This window comes from Vicia villosa, linkage group LG5, assembly GCF_029867415.1.
Source record: "Vicia villosa cultivar HV-30 ecotype Madison, WI linkage group LG5, Vvil1.0, whole genome shotgun sequence".
In the NCBI taxonomy this organism is placed as follows: Eukaryota; Viridiplantae; Streptophyta; class Magnoliopsida; order Fabales; family Fabaceae; genus Vicia; species Vicia villosa.
Window position 1 is genome coordinate 36831672 of NC_081184.1, and position 27463 is coordinate 36859134.

The 27463-nt window shown below is 36.8% G+C and overlaps 1 protein-coding gene and 1 non-coding gene across 3 annotated transcripts; both read right to left on the bottom strand.

Moving 5' to 3' along the window:
* Positions 1-839: 839 nt before the first annotated feature.
* Positions 840-925, bottom strand: TRNAY-GUA (transfer RNA tyrosine (anticodon GUA)). The gene is given in 2 exon segments: positions 840-875; positions 889-925. It is a non-coding gene; the product is annotated as a tRNA-Tyr (tRNA).
* Positions 926-1822: 897 nt separating this feature from the next.
* LOC131601574 (TATA-box-binding protein) lies at positions 1823-6336 on the bottom strand. Of its 2 annotated transcripts, XM_058873423.1 has the most exons (10): positions 6088-6336; positions 5791-5872; positions 4440-4527; positions 4130-4201; positions 3868-3918; positions 3464-3508; positions 3241-3333; positions 2963-3064; positions 2810-2883; positions 1823-2229 (listed from the first exon to the last, which is right to left on the bottom strand). In XM_058873423.1, coding segments are annotated over exons 2-10 (603 nt in total). In that variant the 5' UTR covers positions 5868-5872; positions 6088-6336; the 3' UTR covers positions 1823-2228. The 2 variants fall into 2 exon arrangements, with proteins under 2 accessions (XP_058729406.1, XP_058729407.1); XM_058873424.1 differs by lacking the exon at positions 2963-3064.
* Positions 6337-27463: the final 21127 nt, after the last annotated feature.

Here is a 27463-nt window from a genome sequence, read left to right on the forward strand (position 1 = left end):
CATACAGGAGAACCATCTCCTTAAATAGCAATAGTAATCAGGCTGAAAAGCCCATTAGGGTTAAGATAAAAAAAATAAACTAAATCCCAGAGACATTAGATCATATATGGGATTGGTGGATGATTAACCAATAAAATCTTCTTCATGAAAACCAAATCCAAATTTCTTTTGATTAATATCAATCAGAATCTTCTTTCAAATATATGATTTGATAAAATCCTCTTCTAATTTATTTGATTAAAAAAATATGTTTTAAATTCAATCTTTGAAGTCTTTTGGAAGAATTAAAAATGAAACAAATCTTAAATAAATAATTTGAAGTGACTCAGTGAGTACACACCAAAATTAATCAAACGAGTGCGCATCAGAGATAATTATAAATGTCTCATAAGATGTCTTATTTAACATTTTGCTAATAAAAAAATTAAGTAACCAATTGTAATAACAATGGTTGTGTAAAATTGTTTTTACAATGTTAGTGCAAGTCTACTAAATTCGAAAGGTTTAGTTAAATAAGAATTTAATTTAATTCATATCACAGTTACCATTTTAAAATGAAATATATTTTAAAATAAATTAAAATATTCAAGTGTTAATATATTAACTTATTAAGTAAACAAAATTTATAAGATAATTTATATAAAAAAAAAAAAAGTAATACACTAATACTTTTACATCAATCCATATTTACCAGCCACTTCAACAATAAATTTTACCAAATATTTTAATTTCAATCAATTGATTACATTTTAGTTTCAATCAGTTAAAGCATATTTTTGAAGCTTAGTATTTGTTTTGAATGGAAACTGAATTATATCAGAAAAGAAGGGGAAAAAAAATCCGACCTACCGGATTCGAACCAGTGACCTAAGGATTACCGTTTCACAACTACAGTCCTCCGCTCTACCAACTGAGCTAAGGTCGGTTGTTGTTTAGACATGTTATAATTCCTTATAAATATATAATCCTAGGAATATTCACTTTAACGTTTTTGTTCTTTGTGGATTGGAATATAATGGAAGTATAATGAAGGAATGATATAATCCATAAATTTAGAGGAAACTTGTTAATTCTGTTTTTAATTGTTTGAACATAATGATCTTTAGAAAATTTATTTAAAAAATCAAATTTTTGTGTCTTTTTTAAAATATATTTTATAGAAAGATGAAACACAATTTTAATTGATTGTTATCTATGAAAAACTAAGAGAAAAAGCAAATTATTTGTATTTGATTTTATTTTTAAAAAAATGCATCTGTAACAAGAAAATTGTATTTTTTATTTAATACTTTTTTTTCTTTTTTAGTTATAATTATTCAATAAACTATGTTTAAAATCTTGTCTTTTTATAACTAATTAATGTGAGAATTAAGTTTTTGCTCATTATTACACCTATTCATCATTGTCTTGTCTATAACATTCTTTTAAATTTTAAAGTGCAATATATATTTTTCAACTAATTTATTCATATTTTTTTTAAAATGTTATAAATATTTTTGTATAAACATTTACAAATAAGCTCTCTTAAAAAGTTGCCTTAAAAAGAGAGTAGTCTAACAAATTTATTTTCCACCTGTTTTTTGTATGTACAATACCAATGTTCTTTAATGCAAAATCTCAACTTCTAAGTCCAACTAATTTATTTTCAAAATCATCCATTTTAGGGTGGTATTTAGTAAAATTTGGAGTTGGATTATAATTTCCTTTAAAACTTCAGTAGATTATAGATGAGGACAAACTTGTTATTGAACGAAGTTTATATAAATTGCATCAACTTTTAGTATTTTGAACCAAATGTATGCATTAAATTGGCCTCTTCATGAACAAAACTATATAAACTTCATACAACAAAAGGAGCTGTTTATTTTTACATTTAAATGTCAGAAACTATTCCAATAATGGTTTTAACTTTGTAACTGAAAGTTGAAACTAACAGCTAAAAAATCAAGCAACCATATTTCAAAATTTCATGAGATGATAACTATCAGAAATTGTTATTCCATCTAGCTCCCCTCACTTTTGTTTTTTTTTCTTCTGCCTCTTCAAAATCTCTTTTTTTTCTTTTCAAAATGTCAATTCAATAGGAAAATGTCCTTCATATAACAATATCAAAACTAGACGCAGAGAACTACATTTAATTTTATCAATTCAGATAACTCCTTTGTCTTAGTTTATATACAATTCGACAAGCTTCTCCGCAAGAACACCGCTTCTTCTTTTAACAAAATTCTGCAATAAAATCAAATATTCATATTCATAAATGATTTTGGTACATTTTGGTACATTTTGTTGTTTTAATCACTTGTGACACACCATGTTGGTACAATTCATACAATTGATTTGCCTAAATGGTAACATGTGTCTACGTATCAGTATCATGTATAATAGTATCGTGTATAAAAGTGTAGTGTGTACATGTTGCTCCTACTAAATGTAACACCATGTTGGTACATACAAGCAATTAGATTTGCCTAAATTGTAACTCGTATCTACGTGTCAAAATCGTGTATAGTAGTGTGTACATATTGCTCCTACCATTTGTGACACACCATGTTGTTACATACAATCATTTTGATTTGCCTAAATTGTAACCGGGGCCTTTGTGTCGGTATCAGTATCGTGTAGTGTTTGTGCATGTGCTTCACAAATACAACCTAGAATAGTATCAACCACAAAGTCTTTGATCTACACCCAATGCAGATATATCTTGATGGCTAAAGAAAGAAATCAGAAGAGTCGTATGCATAAAACTAGCGGCGATTCATTGAAATTATAACAATATGAACAAAAAATAAATGCATGTCCATACCATTGTTGATTTTTCCTGAACTCAGTAAGCACTGGATATATGTTTTCAAAGGCTGCATAAGTCTCATCTCTCACCTAATAAAATGAAAAATGCATAAATTTGAATGAACCAATATTTTGAGGATGAAAATTATAAAATGAGATTGTGTATTACCTTGGCTCCTGTTAGAACAATTTTTCCAGAGACAAAAATAAGCAAGACTATCTTCGGTTGCTTCATGCGGTAGATTAATCCGGGAAACAACTCCGGTTCATACTACCACCACATATAGCAAGTTTAGCATATATTTTTCTAACTTATAGACATTCATATAAAGACTCGACATCATAGAAATTTAATACAAGTTACAGGACTGCGGCACCACGAGCTATACTTAAGTAACTTTAAAACGACAATTAAAAACGAACGGAGTGGGTAATCAAATAGCTTACACTAGAGAAAGCACCGTGGGAATAAGCAAGACCCTCCAACCGTATCGGGAACTTGACATCACAGGAGCCAACAATATTCTGGATCTTGAAATCCTGAGGCGTAAAGTCAAAGGAATCAACTACTTGATCAAGTATTACTTAGGTACTATGAGACAGCGCCCAAATAGACCATGGTTGATGGAAAAATTTTAGTTAAGATAATCTGAAAGGGTATATGTTTTACCTTAAATTTGGCCGGGAAACCAAGTTTTTGGATGATACGGGCATACTGAAAGCACAAGTAGAAAAGGTAAATTAGAACATGTCAGAAAAATTTCTGAAAAATAAGCAGGCTGAAATCCAATCCAACATGAATGGCTTATTTCTACGGCCAATTGCCATCAATGGAGGATGGTGGGCCATGGGAGAAAGAAAAATTATGACATTAATGCGATGGCAACGCTATGGCAAATATTGGCCATGGCGGTTGGCAAAAACATCCGCTATGGCCATGGCGGTTGGCAAAAACATCCGCTATGGCCGATATTGGACAAAACTGCTCCAGCCTAATTAGTCTCCAGGTTTTCCGAAGCATCAATAACACAAATAGCATGAATAGGATTAACAAATAAAGAACAAAGAACAAACCTTTCTTGCTGCCAACTTAGACTGTTGCTCACTCTTGGCTCCAGTACAAACCTACTCATACCAGTAAACTTAGATAAACATTAAAAATGAGAAACCCTTCACTAGTGCCATGCCAATTGATTTTTGTTTAACAAAAGGAATATTAAGGACATGAGCAAAAACACAGAACTTCACAATCTTTTTTGTTTGACTACAATGTTAAAAATACAAACAAAAATCACTTTCATAACAAAGGCGGAAAGTGCAACAAACGAGCATATACCATCTTGCCAGAAGCAAAGATAAGTGCAGTTGTTTTCGGTTCTCTGATTCTCATAATGACAGCAGCAAAACGCTGCAAAGAATTGCATCGCAAGCATCAGTATTGGCAGATTATTGAATTTCTATAACAAAAGAATGGCAACAAGTAATTGATATCAAAAGGAGTGCAAGAATTTTCAAAATATAGTATAACAGTATAACCATCAAGTCAACTTTTACCACCAATGCAAAGGAAAAAGGTAGGACACACACCGCACACATTAGCATACATAACAAACATGTGTTTGAATAAAATTCAGTATAAAACTTACCTTCGGATTGTACTCTGCATTACGAGCTTGGAGTGCAATTGCTTTGAGGTCCAACTTACAGTCCAAATTGACTGTTGAAACAATATTTCTGGAGGTACAAACACCTTAGTAATTAGTTTATTCTAAAGTAAATAGGAAAAAAGGGTTATTAGATATGCCACTCTAAAGTGAAGCAAATTAATTACATACTCCAATCTTCAAAGTAAATAATAACTAGCAAAATTGTTAGATATTTCATATTTTAACGTAAAATGAAGTAAACGTCAAAATTGCCTTTCTCAACTTGGTGGCGATTAACAATATGAATTAATCAGCGGAATATTTTCCTCTTGAGAATAATGTCTATAGAAAAACAAACAACTTGAATGCTTATTAATAATTTGGCTTGTAGTTTTTACTAGATTGAGATTCTTCCTAACTTTTATTATTAGGATAACCTACATCTGATTCACTTTTCTCAGAGGCGCTTCTAATAATCTCCTCCAAACAAACTACACACTTAAGATGATAATCTACCATCTTTTACACAATAAGATGTGACCAGAATTTCTCTTTAAAGCATTCTTCCGTAATCTTAACTTGAGCATTACAATGTTTGTCTCATTTTCTAGTAGAGATAAAATTAATTATTCTGCATACGTAATATTTTCTATCACCTTCCATTTTTTCCATGTACACCATGTGGTTTGTCGGGGTTTTATTGGCTACTTATTATAATTAGTTGACTTCTTTACTTTTATTGGCCACTTATTATAAAACTCAGACACAAACAATGATACAATAGCCTCTCCAACAGCTACAACGCTATATGCTACGCAGGGTCATGTTATTGTTTTGTGAAAATTGTATACGAAGGCGTTGGGTGCTTCAAAACTTCCAACCTCTTCCTTCAGTTGCATGCATTCCTTAATTTTGTCAAACATCCAATTCATCCTCCCCTCCAAATCTCTTAAAACCTATACTAATTACCCAAAAAAAATTAGGTGTGCTTTAAGTTCTTTCACTACCCTCTTTTGTTTTTATTTTTTGTTGGACCCTCCCAACCCTTAGTTCTAGCTCAACAAGAACAATAGCCCAATAAGTGGGGTCAGCTACATATATCAATATTCACAATATTCTATCACGGACCATGTTTCTAGCTCAACTATCATCCATTATTTGGACATAAATTCCGAATACCATTATCATAAACATCCATTGAGGGACTCACTTCAACAGTTCAATTGGATACTAACAATTTCAATTAAACCAACAAAACCTAAGATTTATTCATACCCATCAAACAATCACTTGTAACTTTTCATTAACTAAACACTAGATTACAAACACATAAATATATTTAGATACTCACTGAAGGGTAGGCACAATCCCAGAAGGATGTTTCTGTAGATCTACCGGCTGGCTCCCTTCCAATCCTTGGTCAGCCATCAACCCTAATATATACATATTTATAATAACAAATTAAACCCTCAATCAATCAACCCATCAACAAAAAAACAAACACCATGTTCCAAATTAGGGTTTTCATCTATAAAAAAAATTGGGTAAAAAAACATTCAGTAAAATTAGGGTTTTCATGAATCCAATTCAAAATTTGGGGATTTTCTTGATGTATAACGATTTAGATCGATGAGTGTTGAAATCGGACCTTTTTTTCTAGAGAGAGAAATTAGGGTTTATATAGGATAAGAGAAATTGAGCGCGAATGATTTGAAAAACGGTTCTTTTATATAGAGAGAGTGATGGAGAAATTGAGATTTGTATTGTGAGGTTTTTATAAGAGAGAGTGTGATTTGGGTTTGTTCAGATTTGCGATGAATTTAGAGAGAGAAAGTAGAGCGAGAAAGAGAGAGAAAAGAGGGTATTTGTATTGTGATTGTGGAAAGATCTGGAAGTTATAAGAGGCGAGAGTTTGATGGCTGCCGCACTATTTATATGAGGGATCAGAGTTAGGGTAATGATATTCTCACATTGTAGATTTGATTAAGGTCCAATGGGTGTTTGACACGTGTTGTGTCGGTTCAGTGAATTTTCGTGACAGTATATAAAAGATATAATCGTGAGATCAATTTTAAAATTTAGTTAGATTTTTTAATTTAAAATATGTTTTTAATAATTGTTTTATGAGTGGATTTAAAGAATCAAATTACTATTATAAATTTTTCTAATAAAAATATTATTTATATAAACTTATAATGATATACAATAATATTTATTGTTAATAATGTTTCAAAATTCAAAAAGTTTAAAATTTTAAAAACTAATCAGGTGAAAAAAAATGTTTGGCACTAATAGACTCCATTGTAAATATTGAAAATACTCATAATCTTTTCGAGTTTTTCTAGTAAAATTTTAAATTAATTATAAATAGTTATTTTAAAAAAATAATAATTAAAATATAAACAAGTGTAATATAGTAAGTTCATTTTTTCGAATAAATATTATAGTTGGTCCTTTAACCAAATAAAAAAAATTTCTACCAAAGAGAGTCTAACGGCTTAGAGAAAATAAAGAAAAAAATTTAACAAGTCTTGCGAACGAGATCTTAGAGATATCATCAATCTATATAATATAAGAAGATTAATGGTTATCATATCAACCATAGCGGTATACGCTGTAAAGTTTCATTGGTCTTTTGCCATATATCTAAGGTACACTAGATCTGGGTATAGGATCTTTCACACAAGTAACACCCAAGCAATACCCTTAAAAATAAAGCAAACAACTCAAACAAAGCCGATATTTAAAATGATCTAGACTTTAAGGTAACCCCTCTTTTATAAGTATCCCCAGCAGAGTCGCCAGTTTTGTAACACAGTGGGAGAAATGACTTTTAAAATATTGCGGATAGCAAGAGTCGCCACTGACTTTTATTTTATCCAATTGAAAAGGCAAAAAGAATAGGAAAGACCTTTGAAAGATATTGAGTTCGGGGGTAGGTTATACAAAGGGAAGGTGTAAGAACCCTTTGTATCCATGGTTATCCATGAAGGAGTGAAAAACACTTAGAAAGGAAGGGATTGAATAAGTGTAACTTCAAAAACTTGGAAGATAAAAACAAATAACACAATTATTTTTATCCTGGTTCGTTGTTAACCAAACTACTCCAGTCCACCCCTGACAAGGTGATTTACCTCAACTGAGGATTTAATTCACTAATCCAACTGATTACAATGGTTTTCCACTTAGATAACCTCTAAGTCTTCTAGAGTCTACATATCACAATTTGATCACTCTAGGAATCCTTTTACAATCAATGTAAAAATAAAGTTTACAAGAGTTTGAATGCTTCTAATAAAGCTGTAATCACAACTGTGATATTTCTCTTAAGTGTTAAACTTAACACTCACTAAGATATTACAAAATGTGTGAGGTTGAAGATGAAGTTCTTTAGCTTTTGAATTTGACAGTGTTTCTGTATGTTTTGCGCAAGTGTTGTCTTCAGCTTTTGGATAGAACTTCTATATATATGCGCTTGAGAGGAAATGGTCGTTGGGATGCATTTAATGCTTTGTGTGAATAGTACAACGCTGCATTTAATGTTTCACACTTTTGTCAACTACCTCGAGCCTTGCTTTTGCTACTTTTACTGACTTTGCCTTTTGTAGCTTCTAACGTTCCTTTTGTTAGTCAGAGATTTGACGTTACAGCCTTTCATATTGTACTTTCTTCTAGACTCAGATTTGTAGATAACAACTTTTGAATATTAGAGCCATCAGCTTTGGTGCAGAGCATCTTCTGTTTTCTGACTTTGAAGAGCTTTTAGCGTGATACCATTAGAACTTCAGAGCTTGTACTTCTGACTTCCATTCTTCTGATGCTTTCGAGTTCATGTTCTGATTCTGCGTGACCATCTTCTGATGTCTTGCCAGAGTATGCTCTGGTGAAGCCATCCAGAACTTTCTGAGTCAGCGCTTCTGAACGCTGATTTGTGCATACTCTTTATATATTTCCTGAAATGGAAAATGTAAAGGATTAGAGTACCACATTGTCTTATACAAAATTCATACATAATGTTATCATCAAAACAAAGAATATTGATTAGAACATTTCTTGTTCTAACAATCCATGGGCTCTTAATTGTTTAACTCACTTTGTTTGTTTGAATTGTTTAAAAGTGTAGTGTGTGTTTAGAAAAGATTTTGAAAAAAGAACTTTAACTTTGTAATGATCTTCGTACGGATGTATACAAAGTGTAGTCTTTGAAAATTTGTTTTGAAAAAGAGGTGAAAAAAGCATTTTGAATTTGTTTGAATTGAGCAAGCAATTAAGAACTACCTACCCTAAGTTTAATGTCTTTCTTGTTCTTTAATTCTTTCGTTAAGGGAAAGAGACTATCCACACCATTTGTTAATGGGAAGTCCTTTCATTGGATGTATTCGGGACATCAAGGGTCATCATATAGTCATAGGCTATCCATATCATAAAGAGGGTAGGAAGTCCTATGTATTGGATGAGAATAGTCATAAAGGCAACAAGTAAGGATACCTTAGCATTCGAAGGGACTATCATCATTTAATCGAGATAGGAAATGTACAAGATAAGAAATGTTTTCCTCTATATTGAGATGTCTAAGTGAGACTGAGATCGCCCTAGTTTTCACGGGGTCATGAAAGGGTATGTATAAGTTATATTGACGGGTGAGCCCTTGCTCATAAGTTGCCGAGAACCGGCTATTATTTCCCGAACCTGATGAATGATAATACGGAGTTCTTTAGAAAATGCGACAAATTTCAGAGGCACTCCAACCTTCTTCGCATGCCATCCAAAATTCTCTACTTTGTCACATCTCCCTGGCCTTTTTATCAAGTGGAAAAAGTATATACCGTATCTAAAATCACAGCAAAGAGTCTGACACTTATAGTAGAAGCATATTATTTGCATGTTTGGTTTTCCAAGAAGTATCATCTCAAATAACGATACTCGGTTTGCTAGCTTAACTTTGGTAAAGTTTTGTCACCAGTTGGGAATTCAAATGAGATTCGTTTAAATTACCCACCAACAAACCAATAGGCTGGCCGAATCAACTAACAAAGTAATCCTTTATCAAACAACAAACCCACCTTGAGGATCCCAACCTAAAGTGATATCAAACCAGTATTCTAGAAGACTTTCCATTACTGTATCATGGCAAGCCTTGGGGGAAACTCTTCTAGGTCGGGCGGAGGTCTAGTAATGTAAAAGCACAATTATTAGTCCAAATACATAAGGTGTATGTACAATGCATTTGTGACTTCCAGACATGTACTCGATCCAAACCATGGATCATCCTTCACTGTTGGATGACATCCAAAAAGCTAGTAAAAATGATATTTGGACATGCCCGACCTATCAAAATCACAAATAGGAAGTGAATTCCACCAAGAGTCATAATCAACAAAAAAAACATGCATTGACTAATCTATCTCACATGCATTTCCTCTAAAAAAATATGAGATATCTTGAATCTAAAGAAGCGTAGAGTGTGTAAACTATTATTCTATTTAATTAAAAGATGCCAAGTGATGATATTCAACTTAGAAAATGCATGAATGTTAGTATTGAATCAGTTTCAAGTCAAAGACTTCTTCAATTCTTCCCGTTAGCATATTTGATAGCAAACATGATTCCATTCAAGTCACCTTGAAAGGAGATGAAAACTCCAATATTAACTAAGAAATCTCCCTAGAATGTTCCTAAATTATCCCTAAATATGCCACTGCAAGTTGATATCCCATGATTTTCTCTTGAAGCTCCATCAGTGTTGTACTTAATCCAATTATGACTAGGAAAACACCAAATAACTTGTATGATTCTAGGCGCGAAAAGAGATCGACATTTGATGTCAAAGTATTTAATAACAATAAACTTGTGAATTGAAGAGTACATATGCTCCTAGAAAGAACTAGATGCCATATGGACTAATTTTTTTTAACATGAATAATGTCTCGATCAAATTCAATTTTACCATTTTGAAACATGATATCATTTCTTGTGTGCTAATTTTTCCAAATAATTATTATGACGAGTCATGATCAGATTCTAAATTTGAGAGCTCATAAGCTTTCATAACTAGTTCTACAAATATTCATTCCAAAAGTTCGCTCCGTAATGCTAAAAAAGCAAAGTGTACATGCATATAAGAAATTACGAATCTGTAGTTTCCACATCATTATTGAGGAGAGAGCACCTCGAAACCATATGCACTCCTTTTTGAATCAAGTTGTCTTAAGTTACAATAATGTTATGTATTAGTTTTCAAGTCACTAATGACTAAGCAGATGGTGTGTAGGGATGCCAAATAGATTTTGTTCAAGAATGCCCAATGTGATCCCTCCTAATACAATCGTAGGCATCTTTAAAAAATATATCACTATTTATAAGTCATGTTCAAATGAGTTTATCATTAGTAATATTATCAAATGACAAGTTAATCTTCAAAATGTCTTTAATAATGAGTCAAAATAGATAACCTATGAGAAATGTTCTAATTGATGTCTTGGATAATTGAATTGACCTTAACAGTTTGCAAAAATTGAATATCCCCTATTAATATTAGGTGTAAATGTTTAATTTTGTATCTCAATCAATTGTAAGTCCATAAACCAGCATTTTTCCCATTACCAACCTAACATCTATTATGTTCCTTCAGAAAGGAAAATGAATGCTTGATGTCAAGCCATATTGAAGAAGAAATATGATGCATGATTGATTTTTTGGGCCTAAAATAGGGGTGTTCAAAACCGAATCGGCCCAATAGAAAACCGCAAAATTGAACCGAACCAAACCAAAACCGTAAAAAACCACATTTGGTTTGGATGTGTTTGAACCATTTTCTATCAGATCCGCGCAGTTCGGTTCAGTTTGCGGTTTGTATTTTGCAAACCAAACCTACCAAAACCGTATTATGTTACAAAATCTTACTAGCCAATGTATATTTCTTTAATTTTTTAGAGAAATCAACTAGTATTATGTGTATATTTTGTCATATTCTTTGTATGATATTTATTTTAAATTATATATCATCACAAAACAAAATATTATTCATTTATAAATAGTATTTTCACAAAATATATTTTATCGTATTTTTTGTGTAATATTTATTTATGAATGCAATTTCATGTATATCATTCTTTAGTCCTAAAATAAAATTGTAAGACGCATTTTTATGTATCAAATTTTAAACTTATTTTAACAATTGTAAACTTTTTAATGGTAATGTATGAACGATTAAACACAAAATTATATTTTTCTCTATATGTGTATGTATGACTCAATAATTTTTTTTTTTTGTAAAAAACCGAACCAACCCAAACCACACGTTTTTTTTCTTGCGGTTCAGATGATTTTTAGCGTCAAAACCGCACCACAAACACCCCTAGCCTAAAGTATCTATTAATAAACATAAGAGACCATTAATTATTGATAGACAACAACTTCCCACAAAGAGATAAACAACTATATTTATATTTGTTTATTGTTTTAATATCTCTCATACCAAGACCTCTTTTAAACAAAGATGAGCAAATAACCTTTCAAGATGTAGTAATCATCTTTATATTGTCTATGTTACATGTGCACATAGAACTTTTAATGCTAGAACCTAGTTTGTTAAGAAGATTGATTGGTCATTCATAAATCCTAAAATTGTACATAAACATGTCTTGTATGATTAACTGGACTAATTAAACCCTACCCATCATAGAAACAAGGCGTCATTTCCAAGTAGCTAGCTTGACAAATATTCTATCTACTACTCCCTCCGTTTTTTATTAAAAGTCGTTTAGGAAAAAAATTTGTATTTTAATATAAGTCGCCTTACAATTCCAATGAATAATTAATGCTATTTTTCCTATTATATCCTTAAATATTTATTATTCTCTCTCCTTTTAATTATATAAATTTATCTTCCACATGTCATTAATGAAGGATAATTTTGTAAAAACCTTTATAATTTCTCAATTTCATACAACAATTATTATTTTTCTTAATCTGTGTGAAAAGTCTAAAACGACTTATAATAAAAAACGAAGGGAGTATGATATAAAAATTACAAGTGATAGCCTTACATTTGAATATAGAAACGTCGCACAGTGAAGAATAACATATCTGCAATGTGCCTCAGCCTAGATCCAAAAGTACCTCCACCATAAAGTTTACATTTAGTTAGGCTGGTGTGTTGACATGAATCCTGACCATATTCTTGAAGGAGATGGTTAATGACTTTAACATTTTTCTTGGTAGCTTTGTGTCGCTACCGCGAAAATTAACAGAGTCACCACTAACATATTTATCCTAAAAAGGAAGGGAATGCCAGCAAATCACAAAACAAAACAACGGTCTCATGACCAGAGAAAAAGGGTAAGGGAGTCGGTTACGCAAGGAGAAGGTACTGGCACCCCTCGCGCCCATCGTACTCGATGGTATCTGTCGCTACCGCGAAAATTAACAGAGTCGCCACTAACATATTTATCCTGAAAAGGAAGGGAATGCCAGCAAACCACAAAACAAAACAACGGTCTCACGACCAGAGAAAAAGGGTAAGGGAGTCAGTTACGCGAGGGGAAGGTGCTAGCACCCCTCGCGCCCATCGTACTCGATGGTATCCACGCCTGTGTCTAGATCTATGGGTGTGTAAGTAAACTACGCTAATCTGGACTAAAATGAATGCAGAATGTAGGGAAAAGAAAGGATTATGCTCGCACGGGCCCTACCCCGCTGCCTACGTATCTGTTTTGCAGAATCAGAGCTACCGTAGCTCGGCTAACTAATTTCTGTTTGTTTTGTGTTTTTTAGGTGAACGAGTTACATTCACACTCCGCTGCTCGACCTTTGGAGACTTATGCTGGGAATGGAGCGGAAATAACAAGTTCTTAAGAAAAGAAAATCAAAGAGTGTGGTTTGTGTTTTAAAGAATGCATGAGGAAGACCTAAGCTAAGGGGGGAAAGCTTGCTACCTAATGTTATCATACAAAGGGTACAAGTCTAAGCTAAACTAACAACCTATGAGGGAAAAGGGAAGCAAACAATGAGCACACAAACGAGCATCCGCTCGTAAAGCAAACAAAACCAATGGTACTGACCGAATGGTAGAAAAGCGGTCCCGCCATAGCCAAGGGGAGCAGCTCAACCCAAGTCAACCAAGCATTAGACCTTGCGAAAATGATCGGGCCATAGACAAAAGGGCGAACCCCTCTCAGCAACCAAGTCGTCACGGATCGTAAAGGAAAACGGTGCGTGCGTACACCGAGCATCAACGTCGAGCAACGCAAGCTATAGGAAAGGCGGGGGTCCGGCTGCATGAACCCTTTTCCTGACATACTCGATAACAAGATCTTGTGCAGGTTCAGAAGCAAGCAATGCGTAGCGTGCGCATACTGAACAGACTCGATGAGACTAGGCGGGGGTTGATTGCTAACCCTTTCCGCATGCCTTCCATGAGGACTTAACGGAGTGCCATATAGGACTTATTACACCGTGACTCCCTGCATCAAAGCACAAATATAAACACACCGACAAAAACAGAGCCTCTTTCGAGGGCTTGGCCAGATGCATGCCTAAGTCCTACTTCTCATGTTATAGGATGATGCGAGAAAGCGATAAAAGGGACAAGGAGACAATACTGAACGGATAGCAAATCCGCAATGAGCTAGCAAGCATAAGCAGAGAAGTCCGGAATACTTCGCGTAAGCCATCATCAAGCAAAGCGAGTCACAAAGCGTCGTCATGAAGATAAATCACGAGTGACATGTGGTACACGTCGAGCATAACCACACGAGCAACCTGCAAGGGAAACAATCCAGACAATACAGGAGTATACATCTTAATGAATGAGAGATCGGGTGACTGGCATCGGAAATAGATTTGTGTCCCACAAATAAAGTGGAACACAATGCAAAACAATCGCACCAGAAGCGAAATCGTGTCCCACAAATAAAGTGGAACACGAAGCAAGTCGTATCGCAATCGAAGGCTCTCTTGAAGTACCTCGCACATCTCAACAACCAAATCAGAAATAACAAGGCAAACGCGCACCGCCATAGAAAATAATAGCAATTAAATTCTAAGTAAATTCTAAAAGAAAAGCTAGCAAGATTAAATTGTTTTTCATGACATTTTCAACTAAAAGTAATAGAACAAAACTATGTAAGAAAACAATTAAAGTCTAACAAGCAAAAGATTACATGTTTTTGATTATTATTATCATGTTAAGAAGCTAACAAAAATGAAACAAAAGCAACGGTTTTATTATGGCATTTTATATCATGGAAATTCTAACAACAATTATTGTTTTCATGGCATTTTTATTAACAAAAAGAAATAAGAAACAAAACTAGTTCTAAATAATTAAATCTAATGTGAAAATATGTACACAAGGGGTTTATTGCTGAAAAAAAGTGGTGCAGACATCAATGAGGGCGCAGGCCCACTGAGCTTAGTCCAAAGAGCATTGTTTTTGTATTGATTTCAGCATGACCAAAAAAACAGAGATGGTGCGTGGGCTATAGGGAGGTATACAAGTTCATGAAAGGAGGCCCAATGAGTTCTCAATCGAAATCAGATTTATTCAGATTTATATCCAATTTCCATTATCCAGATTCTGTGTTACCAATTTAAAGGTCAATCAAATTATTTAATCACCAATTAACACCATATTTATACCTAATTCAATCATTATGCTAATTAACACACATTAATACAGAAGAAATTGAAAGAGGAACTAGGTTAAGAAAATATTCACGTACGTGAAAATCTTCCTCCTCTTGCACAACAACGGCGACGGCGCACCGCTCTTTCCCTCCGGCGAACTTCCGTCTATCCTCGCCGTGAAACAAGACCGGGACGAACTCCTCCCTCATCTCACTTTCTCGCTTGTTCTCTACTCCCTTCCGATCTCGCCTCTCGATTCAGGTAAACGGCGGCGAATCTCCTCTCTTTCGATCGCGTCCCTCCTTCGCTCGATCTCCTTCTCTCCTTTTCCGTTTCTGAATCGTGATGTTGTTGTTACTGCAGATGTGATGATTACTGATGCTCATTGTGGAGAAAATTACAATTACCGCGAGGAGAGGTTGAAGATGTTGAAGGAGATTGCATATGTTGTCGCGGATTTGTGGAGAGTTTTACCGATGATGAATTCCGAAGATTGTTGATTGAAGATTGATTTTCTGAGTTTTTCTTTGGTAATTTTATGTTACAGGTCTTGGTTATGGGAGAAGAAGGAAGATTCATGAAGGTTAGAATTGTGTGTAGTTTCAGGAAGAAGATCGAGAGTTCTTGAAGGCGGTTATGGAGATTGAAGTGTGAAGAGATTTTTCTGTTACATTTTTCTGTGAGTTTTGACGTCAAAACGAAGAAAATGGAGAAGGTCGATTGGTGATGCTCCGCGTGAAGGTGATGCCGTGTTGATGATTGAAGATGAGATTGGAGAGGAGTTGTGATGGTGATTCTGCAAAACTAGTATCGAGATTGATGATGAAGATTCAAGGTGGTGAAGATTGAAATGTGAAATACGGTTGAAGATTGATGAAGATGAAGGTTAGAGAATGGAAGATGAAGATGAAATTGATGTGAATCGGTTATGATATGAGATGAAGAGATTGAATCTTGAAGGATGAAGAAGAGAGAAAGATGTGTGAATCCGTGGAGAGAAAGTTGGTTGAATGATCTCAACTGAGAGAAATTGAAGAATGTGTGATGGATTGATGAATGTCGGTGAAAATTGAAGAACTCAGATGAGTGATTGATGAGGAATGACTCGAGAGGTTTTTTTTTCTGTTAGAGTTTGTTATGAGGTTTTCTCCAATTCTGTTATCGATTCTGTTATGTCCATTCCAATTATCCTCCTCTTTCTTGGCCTGAACCGGTTTATTCGTAAATGTCCAATTGTGCTGCAGATTCGAAAGAGTAAGGGGCTAAAGTGGATTGGGCTTGACAGAATTCGGTGAACCGAATACGTGCAGCAGCTTGAATTCATTTTCTCGACACCAAATTGTAACTAATGGTGCAATTTTCTCATGGTTTTGGATTCTGTCAGATTGTAATGGACATTGGTTTTTTTGTGGTAATTTTTGTAATGGGCTTTTTGTAATGGACATTTGAATGACAAATGACTTATAATGACTTTTGAACTTGAATTTTTTGTAATGAATGATAAATGGACATTGTATGGATATTGTAACTTTGACTGATAAATGATGAATTTTGACTTTGTAGATCGCATTCCAAACAGCCCAAAATGAATTCTATCTTAGCATACTTAGAACCTCAATCCAATCTTTGAATCATAATGAATCCAAAACCTTACTCGAATGAACTTCACTTTAACAAAATCTTCACTTAATCAATGAACCACATTTCTTACATTAAAAGCTATGAACAACAACCTTGATTGTCGTTTCACTTTTATATGCCATAATTTGCATTCGGCTCCAATTCAACATGACAATAATGCCTTAAGGAATTCTTGAAGAAGATAACAATTGAAGCACATAAGAACACCTTGACATGAAATTCAATGAATCTCAGTGAATTAACGATTGCTTGCACCACATATAAGAAACTCTTTATTATTTTTTCTTGATTTTTTAATGACGAAATAAACGTCTTTCATAACTTATAGCACAGAGAAAGAGGGCAAATTTTGGGGTGCAACAGCTGCCCCTATTCAAACTTCTTAAACTTGACGAGTGAGAAACGAAAGTTTCGAACCGTTGAGGTGGAAGGAGATTGAATACCAGAATGAACTCGAACATTTGCGCTCTTGATCAATAGAAGATTCCAACTTGCAGTAAGAAGGAACGTACCACCCCGCGGGCGGGGAGAAAAAACTTCAATTGACCTGGACAAATAAATAAGCTCCAACTTGTGATAAGAAGGAACGGGCACCCACAGGCAGGGGAAACACTTCAAATGATCTGAGCATCAAGAGAAGGAACATCTCGACTGATCTGAGTATCAGACGTAGCAGATGTCTCCGAACATGAATCGGGATAGATGTCTTAAGTCGATCTGGGAATCGAGGGAGATACATCGGTTGATCTGGGCATCAACAGGTAAAAAGTGTCTCTGATCTGGGAATCATGATCTGGGAATCTGGGCAGACATCTCTTCTGATGCAATTAAATCATCAGGTAGATATTCCAACTAATCTGGGAATTGGCGGCTAGCTCCTTCGTAAGACCACGGGGATCCGGAGGCGGTTCCTTCAACTGAACTGGTAATCAGGATAGGAACAATATCTCTTCCGAACTGTGTACGCCGGGGAAAGAATGCCTTTAAACTGATCTGGACATGATGCCAGAAAATAAGTAGGACAATCTTCATCTGATTGAAAAAGTCAATCAGGCAGATATCTCTATCTGATCTGATGATATCAGTGGCTTGCTCCTTCATAAGATCTTGGGAGATCCGGAGGCGGTTCCTTCAACTAATCTGAATCTGAATATTAGGATAGGAACAGATATCTCTTTCGAACTGTGTACGCCGGGTAAAGAAAACGTCCTCAACTGATAGTAAGGCATCAGGACTGGGCAAACGAGTTTCTTCTTCTGAACGAACTAAATTGTCAGGGAGTAGATATTTCCAACTGATCTGATGTATCAGAGGGCTTGCTCCTTCGGAAGATCTTGGGAGATCCGGAGGCGGTTCCTTCAACTGAAAGTCTGATTTATCAGGAATAGGAACAAATATCTTCCACCGATCTGGGGGCATCGGGAATAGGAATGTCTTTGAACTGATCTGAGCTGTGCCAGAAAATAAGTAGAACAATCCTCGTATGATTCAAAACATCAGGATAAGCGCCTGTAATGACTAGGCGAATATTGCTCTCTAGGGAGCATTTGAATCTGGATAACTTTCCTGTAGAAAGAAACAACAGATATGATATGGTTTATGCATGATGTATGTATGAATGTGTATGGAATAACGTTTCCGAGGAGGAAAACGCTACACGCTTAGAGAATGCAATGCGAATGATGCATGATTTGAACGTTGCTTGGGGAGACAACGGAGGAGCACTGAATTGCTGAAGAAGTCTTGGAGAGATTATAGAACTCTGCGGGGAGGACAAGATGAGTGACTAGAAGTCACAAACTGCGAGCTGACAGAGATGAATCAGAAATCTGCTGGAGACGATCAAATCCGGGTGCGAGCTCTGTTTGGGGAATAAATCCTGCTTGGGGATAAGAACATCCCACTTAACTGCTTGGGGAAGACCCTGGCAACTTCATTGGAGAAGCAAATTCTCGACATTCTGGGGATGTGGAGATAAGAGCAAGTCATGGAGATAACTCTGATGGGGAGTGACCAACTTGCTTGTGCATGACGCATTTCGCTGAGGAAATCCTTGAAGGACACAAATTCTGCTGAGGATGCATGAGCTCTATTGAGGCAAGACTCAGTGGGGAAGATGAATACTTCTACATAGTGATCCACTGAGAAGATAAGAAATCCGCTGGGGATAAGAAACTTAGCATAAGAGTCTTTTGTTAAGATCACTCCACTGGGGAATAAGAAGACTCTCTCGGGGAAAACAGGTCAATCTGTTGGGGAGAGAAAACCTCTACTGGGGAGAGTGAGGAGCTCTGGGCAAGAAACCTCATTAAGAGCTTGCTGGGGAATCAGATACATTCAATCATGATTCAACTGGGGAGAAGACATTCCACCAAGGAATAAGGCTTCTGAAGCACGGAAATTGCATTGAGATGTGTTTTGCTGAGGAGATGAGAATCTTGGAACAAAGAAAACCTCGTCTGAATGTACTCAGCTGGGGAATGAGAATCTCTCACTTGGATAAATTCGCCAACAAACTGAGGGTGTACTCGAAAGGATGTACCCGCGAGATAAACAGATGAAAATGCCCCAGGATATAGCATGACGTCCACGGGACTTCCTCACATGGCAGAGTATAGTGATGCTCACCCACAATGGGCAAATGCAAGAGCAAACAGATTGTCAGACATCTGAGCTTGAAACTTTCCAAACAAGCAATGGATTCACGAGTTGACAAACAAGCAGTGATTAGAACGCCAAACAAGTATCAGCCGGAGTGTCAAACATGCATTGATTTTCCAAGGGAGTGCCACCAGGAAGTGGGCTTTATGGGTCAAGCAAGTGTTTACTTCAAAGGGACCAAACAGGGATTGGCTTTCATAGTGTTATGCATATTCACATTAGTTGTAAAGATGCCAACAAGTATTGGACTTTCAGCTTCTAACTACTGAGGATGACGACCCTGACGGCTCTCAAGTTCATAAGTTGTTTAGCTCACACCCGAACTTTAAACTGAACACCTCCTGATGAGGATAAAATTCCAATGCATATTGTTTTTCCCCAGCCTGTAAGGACTTTGAAGGAATTTGTCTTGCAACTACTTCCTGAGATTTGTGCTATCATAGCCAACTTGTCCCAGTATCATGAACTTTGGAATCATGCCTTTGCATGGCCCTGTATTGGAAGTAGCTTCGACTGTGCTTGGGTGAATGCCCCTGATTACTCAACACTTTGAGAGATTTTTTGAATCTTGACCTGATTGCCTCAGATTGAATGAAAACTTGCTCGACAAAGTAATCAAATGCTTTTGTGCCCCCGAGGGTGATCAAACTTTGAAATATTGCTGCCTCAACTCAACGGAGTTCGGAAGACAACTTGTCCTTCAGGAGGATAAAAATTTTCATCTGAAGTTCATGATAGAAACTTTCTTGATGTTAAGCACTTGTTCATATGCAAAGAATGTTTATTATGAGAAATATAATTCTAATGCAAAGAGTATGTTTGTCTCGAAGTTTAAAGAAACTTTATGAAAGGATGTCGTAACATCGAGTTTTTTGTGAAAGAAAGATGATGTGATACCAACCCAAGCATTTAGCGGATCTCCTAGGAGTCAGCTTACCGTATTCTCGTGTATAGTCCGCTTTCGAATTAACCCTGCTTCCATAAGGACTTTTAAGGGTTGTAACGTGGCCAGGTTCACGGTTTTTAGAAAAAAGGATTTTAGGCTCAAATTATTTGGTGCCCACCCCCTTCATGATGTTCTCCAGTCCTAAGTTCAGTTAACTTGACACGAGCATTCATCTTCCAAGACGAACTTGAGATGGTTGAGGAATCAAAGAGGCCTTGGACATGGCAGTCATTTTACCTTTTGTTTTTGGTATCTGATCACACGAATTTGTTCTTTTGATGAATATTCTTATTTTGTAATCCTTGCATGCTTTGCTTTGTTTTTTTTTGTTTCCCTAACTTTTGCCTGGATAACTTCTTTTGAATGTTGATATGGAAGTCCAGCGGGATGCCCTAATTTTTGCCTAAGTCACATGTTCTCAAGTTGTTGACTTAGCGGGCTTTCTTTCTTTTTTCATTCTTTTTTTTATTCTTTTCTTTTGAACAAGTCGTGTGATCCTGAATCTCGGATTTGTTAGAAATGACTGTGACTGCCTGAGTCTTTGATTGATGAAGAATTACCATTGTGGTATCGTCATATTTTGACCTCTTGATGTGAGGGATAAACCACAACGGATTTGATGTTGGTCTCGACCTCCTGATGTGAGGGATAAATTTGATGTCTCGACCTCCTGAGGTGAGGGATAATTGTTGTGGATTTGACTTTCCTCAATCTGTTGAAAGATAGCCATTGTTGTATCTTTAGATGTATGCTCCTGATGAATTCCGAACGCTCGACCAGGTTAACTGAACACTACCCTGCCCCAGGGTTAAAATAAGGGTTTTTTTAATAGAAAAGAAACTCCTACTTCGAAGGCTCAAAAGGGTTAACGAAGGTTTCACTCCCTTATTTCTCCAGTGTTTGGGAATTTGAAACAATGCCTGTACATCATCAACAGGGTTCTACTCAAAAGCATACCATTTGAGGTTCTTGGTATTATGTTCATCATCCTCCCTTAGGAGTTGTCATGCTTTGTTAACAAGAGTTTAGTATCACAAAAAGCATATAAAAACATATAAGAGCAAAAGCGAATGGATTTTTTCAAGACAAACATATCCAATGCATTATGATTATAGTTCAAAAATAAACAAGTTTTGCATACAAACAGTATTGAACAAAACAAGAAAGCTTAAACATGAACATGCATGATGAATTAAGAATTGCCAATGTTGAGGAGATCCTCTCCGTATGGACTTATTGCTTCAGAAGATCCACTGAGTCGGAGGAGAACTTCAATTCTGGACTTCAGGTGCGAATGTGATAGCCTTTGAATTAATCAGGTCTTGTACCTTGCCTCTGAATGACTGACAACCTTCAATCAGATAACCAAGTTCCCCATAGTGGAAAGCACACCAAGCACTACGTCAGAACACTTTAGATCTCTTCCTGGAAGAAGATTTTGACGAGGCCATATGAAAGTTGTAAATGCCCAGCTTTTAGGGATTTGAGCCATGCAAGTGGTGCACAAACTCAAGATACAAGGCGTCTTGCTTATCCCTCGATCGGGAGCCCCAAATATAGCGATTGGATTTGTGAATGCTTTAGGGATTTGAGTTGCCAATGATGCGAACTCAAGAACACGGAGTCTTGCTTATCCCTCGGTCGGGAGCCCTAAACATAGCTGCTGAAACAGAAATCACCATCATGAATGGAGAAACTTGTATTACTATCAGCGAACAACAATAACCTCTGCCGCTTGGCTATCAAAGTCATTACTTGGAAAACAACAATAGATGTTGTGAAGGAAACCTCTGGCAGTACCAATTGCAAGTGATTCTCATGAGTTACTTCCGCGAGGAAGAACAAACATTCCACTTGCAGAAGATGAAATGGGATTGACCAGTAGACACCGACATGAATGAACTCAAACATCTCTGCATTGAGCAAGTCTTGTACTTTTCGCACTTCAACACCTTATAAGGCTGGACATTACGATCAGGTGCCCCAGCATGGAACACACCTAGTATTGTCATTGAAATCAGGAGAGCTATCTGTGGTGAGAAACACCCAAAGAATGAATCTTAACCAACTGAAATTCCAACAAGCAAGGAAGTAACTCGAATTCAAGGCATTGGGATTACATTAGCTTGTTTCTTATACACTTTCCGTCTCTGTTGACAAGTAAAGGTTGCTGAAAAGGAAACTTCATGAAGAGGTGACTTGGGATGTGAAGCAGATCCTTAAAAATGTGGGGTGTGCCTGTAGAACACTTTTGATTACTGTTTGGCAGAAGATTCTGGCGAAGTCACACGGAATTTTGTAAGTGCTTTAGGGATTCGAGCAATGCAAATGGTGCAATGCTCAAGATAGACAATGTCTTGCTTATCCCTCATACGGGAGCCCCAAGCAATTTCAAATACTTGTAGATCTTGACATCATAACCAGGTTCCCCAGATTAGAATTCCCACCTAGGGTCATCGTCATCAAGCAAAGAATATGTAGACATCCATACAGTACAAAGCTTAACCAGTTGCAAATAAATCAAGCATAGAAGCAAATGAGCATAAGACGTGTCTTCATAGATAATCCCAACTGAGCTTTCCTCTTGGTCACCCCACAAAGTTGTTCCATGACCAATCTTTGTACACACAATAAGAGCAAGTCAAGTCTCTGAGTCTGGAAAGAATACCAAGTCTGAATAAGAAATCCTCGATCCTGAACACCTGTTATGCATGAGATGTATGAGATGCATGATATGAATGCAATGCCATGTTCATTTAATTTCCAAGGAATTCTCGTTTTTTTTTTTTTAGAAAGCAAGAGATGGAAAAGCTCGACACGAGGCTTAAAGATACAATTCCTTGGAAATGAGAGGAACATGTATGCTAGTTATTTTTTGTACACCATTCTTTATGAAAGTAAATATGCAATGATGCAAAGTGGTGGGACTTTTGATGTCTCCCACCGGACAAGTCTGGATTACCTCAAAGATACATGACCCAGGTTCAAAGGTTCGACACCAATTCGGAACACCCCGTAGATCACGGTCCATAATCAATAGAAACAGAACCATAGTCATCATAACAGGAACAAAACCACTCGAACAAGAACCACAGTAACCCTCGAACAAGAACCGCGGTAACCCTCGAACAAGAACCAAAGTCACCATCAATGTACCTGTTAAGCAATGATTGATTCCCGCCCCACTCACGGGTAAATCTAGGCCAGGGTAGGTCAAAAAGCCAACAGAGGATCGAATGTAGGCGTTATCATATGGTATTGCCTCATTCCACCAAGCTCTGCCCGTGGATACGTGATCAGATCAATCAGGCATACGCCTTCTGTCCGTCACGGCCACTCTAGTCCTAGTTCCTATGGTATCACTCATGACATGGGTATTGGGTCTTTTACCTCTTGAAACACCCACCCACAGATAGAAATCCAGACAGTCCAGAATATGATGCAGAAAAATAAAGCGCAAATAGAATGCAATGCAAACAGGTAAATATGCAAAGCGGTAAAACACCCAAAGATAAACACACAAGCGTTAGGATCGACTTGCTGAGTCCGGACCAGCAACAGGAGGCTTCCTTCCCCAGCAGAGTCGCCAGCTGTCGCTACCGCGAAAATTAACAGAGTCGCCACTAACATATTTATCCTGAAAAGGAAGGGAATGCCAGCAAACCACAAAACAAAACAACGGTCTCACGACCAGAGAAAAAGGGTAAGGGAGTCGGTTACGCGAGGGGAAGGTGCTAGCACCCCTCGCGCCCATCGTACTCGATGGTATCCACGCCTGTGTCTAGATCTATGGGTGTGTAAGTAAACTACGCTAATCTGGACTAAAATGAATGCAGAATGTAGGGAAAAGAAAGGATTATGCTCGCACGGGCCCTACCCCGCTGCCTACGTATCTGTTTTGCAGAATCAGAGCTACCGTAGCTCGGCTAACTAATTTCTGTTTGTTTTGTGTTTTTTAGGTGAACGAGTTACATTCACACTCCGCTGCTCGACCTTTGGAGACTTATGCTGGGAATGGAGCGGAAATAACAAGTTCTTAAGAAAAGAAAATCAAAGAGTGTGGTTTGTGTTTTAAAGAATGCATGAGGAAGACCTAAGCTAAGGGGGGAAAGCTTGCTACCTAATGTTATCATACAAAGGGTACAAGTCTAAGCTAAACTAACAACCTATGAGGGAAAAGGGAAGCAAACAATGAGCACACAAACGAGCATCCGCTCGTAAAGCAAACAAAACCAACGGTACTGACCGAATGGTAGAAAAGCGGTCCCGCCATAGCCAAGGGGAGCAGCTCAACCCAAGTCAACCAAGCATTAGACCTCGCGAAAATGATCGGGCCATAGACAAGAGGGCGAACCCCTCTCAGCAACCAAGCCGTCACGGATCGTAAAGGAAAACGGTACGTGCGTACACCGAGCATCAACGTCGAGCAACGCGAGCTATAGGAAAGGCGGGGGTCCGGCTGAATGAACCCTTTTCCTGACATACTCGATAACAAGATCTTGTGCAGGTTCAGAAGCAAGCAATGCGTAGCGTGCGCATACTGAACAGACTCGATGAGACTAGGCGGGGGTTGATTGCTAACCCTTTCCGCATGCCTTCCATGAGGACTTAACGGAGTGCCATATAGGACTTATTACACCGTGACTCCCTGCCGCAAAGCACAAATATAAACACACCAACAAAAACAGAGCCTCTTTCGAGGGCTTGGCCAGATGCATGCCTAAGTCCTACTTCTCATGTTATAGGATGATGCGAGAAAGCGATAAAAGGGACAAGGAGACAATACTGAACGGATAGCAAATCCGCAATGAGCTAGCAAGCGTAAGCAGAGAAGTCCGGAATACTTCGCGTAAGCCATCATCAAGCAAAGCGAGTCACAAAGCGTCGTCATGAAGATAAATCACGAGTGACATGTGGTACACGTCGAGCATAACCACACGAGCAACCTGCAAGGGAAACAATCCAGACAATACAGGAGTATACATCTCAATGAATGAGAGATCGGGTGACTGGCATCGGAAATAGATTTGTGTCCCACAAATAAAGTGGAACACAATGCAAAACAATCGCACCAGAAGCGAAATCGTGTCCCACAAATAAAGTGGAACACGAAGCAAGTCGAATCGCAATCGAAGGCTCTCTTGAAGTACCTCGCACATCTCAACAACCAAATCAGAAATAACAAGGCAAACGCGCACCGCCATAGAAAATAATAGCAATTAAATTCTAAGTAAATTCTAAAAGAAAAGCTAGCAAGATTAAATTGTTTTTCATGACATTTTCAACTAAAAGTAATAGAACAAAACTATGTAAGAAAACAATTAAAGTCTAACAAGCAAAAGATTACATGTTTTTGATTATTATTATCATGTTAAGAAGCTAACAAAAATGAAACAAAAGCAACGATTTTATTATGGCATTTTATATCATGGAAATTCTAACAACAATTATTGTTTTCATGGCATTTTTATTAACAAAAAGAAATAAGAAACAAAACTAGTTCTAAACAATTAAATCTAATGTGAAAATATGTACACAAGGGGTTTATTGCTGAAAAAAAGTGGTGCAGACATCAATGAGGGCGCAGGCCCACTGAGCTTAGTCCAAAGAGCATTGTTTTTGCATTGATTTCAGCATGACCAAAAAAACAGAGATGGTGCGTGGGCTATAGGGAGGTATACAAGTTCATGAAAGGAGGCCCAATGAGTTCTCAATCGAAATCAGATTTATTCAGATTTATATCCAATTTCCATTATCCAGATTCTGTTTTACCAATTTAAAGGTCAATCAAATTATTTAATCACCAATTAACACCATATTTATACCTAATTCAATCATTATGTTAATTAACACACATTAATACAGAAGAAATTGAAAGAGGAACTAGGTTAAGAAAATATTCACGTACGTGAAAATCTTCCTCCTCTTGCACAACAACGGCGACGGCGCACCGCTCTTTCCCTCCGGCGAACTTCCGTCTATCCTCGCCGTGAAACAAGACCGGGACGAACTCCTCCCTCATCTCACTTTCTCGCTTGTTCTCTACTCCCTTCCGATCTCGCCTCTCGATTCAGGTAAACGGAGGCGAATCTCCTCTCTTTCGATCACGTCCCTCCTTCGCTCGATCTCCTTCTCTCCTTTTCCGTTTCTGAATCGTGATGTTGTTGTTACTGCAGATGTGATGATTACTGATGCTCATTGTGGAGAAAATTACAATTACCGCGAGGAGAGGTTGAAGATGTTGAAGGAGATTGCATATGTTGTCGCGGATTTGTGGAGAGTTTTACCGATGATGAATTCCGAAGATTGTTGATTGAAGATTGATTTTCTGAGTTTTTCTTTGGTAATTTTCTGTTACAGGTCTTGGTTATGGGAGAAGAAGGAAGATTCATGAAGGTTAGAATTGTGTGTAGTTTCAGGAAGAAGATCGAGAGTTCTTGAAGGCGGTTATGGAGATTGAAGTGTGAAGAGATTTTTCTGTTACATTTTTCTGTGAGTTTTGACGTCAAAACGAAGAAAATGGAGAAGGTCGATTGGTGATGCTCCGCGTGAAGGTGATGTCGTGTTGATGATTGAAGATGAGATTGGAGAGGAGTTGTGATGGTGATTCTGCAAAGCTAGTATCGAGATTGATGATGAAGATTCAAGGTGGTGAAGATTGAAATGTGAAATACGGTTGAAGATTGATGAAGATGAAGGTTAGAGAATGGAAGATGAAGATGAAATTGATGTGAATCGGTTATGATATGAGATGTAGAGATTGAATCTTGAAGGATGAAGAAGAGAGAAAGATGTGTGAATCCGTGGAGAGAAAGTTGGTTGAATGATCTCAACTGAGAGAAATTGAAGAATGTGTGATGGATTGATGAATGTCGGTGAAAATTGAAGAACTCAGATGAGTGATTGATGAGGAATGACTCGAGAGGTTTTTTTTTTCTGTTAGAGTTTGTTATGAGGTTTTCTCCAATTCTGTTATCGATTCTGTTATGTCCATTCCAATTATCCTCCTCTTTCTTGGCCTGAACCGGTTTATTCGTAAATGTCCAATTGTGCTGCAGATTCGAAAGAGTAAGGGGCTAAAGTGGATTGGGCTTGACAGAATTCGGTGAACCGAATACGTGCAGCAGCTTGAATTCATTTTCTCGAC

Bases quoted from the DNA above. Each gene is read 5' to 3' on its own strand.
- LOC131601574 (XM_058873423.1), bottom strand. From the start codon at position 5,867: ATGGCTGACCAAGGATTGGAAGGGAGCCAGCCGGTAGATCTACAGAAA. The intron at 4,528-5,790 runs GTGAGTATCTAA...TTGTACCTCCAG, and splicing joins GGGATTGTGCCTACCCTTCA to AAATATTGTTTCAACAGTCA. The intron at 3,509-3,867 runs GTTTGTTCTTTG...TTGTGCTTTCAG, and splicing joins CTAAGTTGGCAGCAAGAAAG to TATGCCCGTATCATCCAAAA.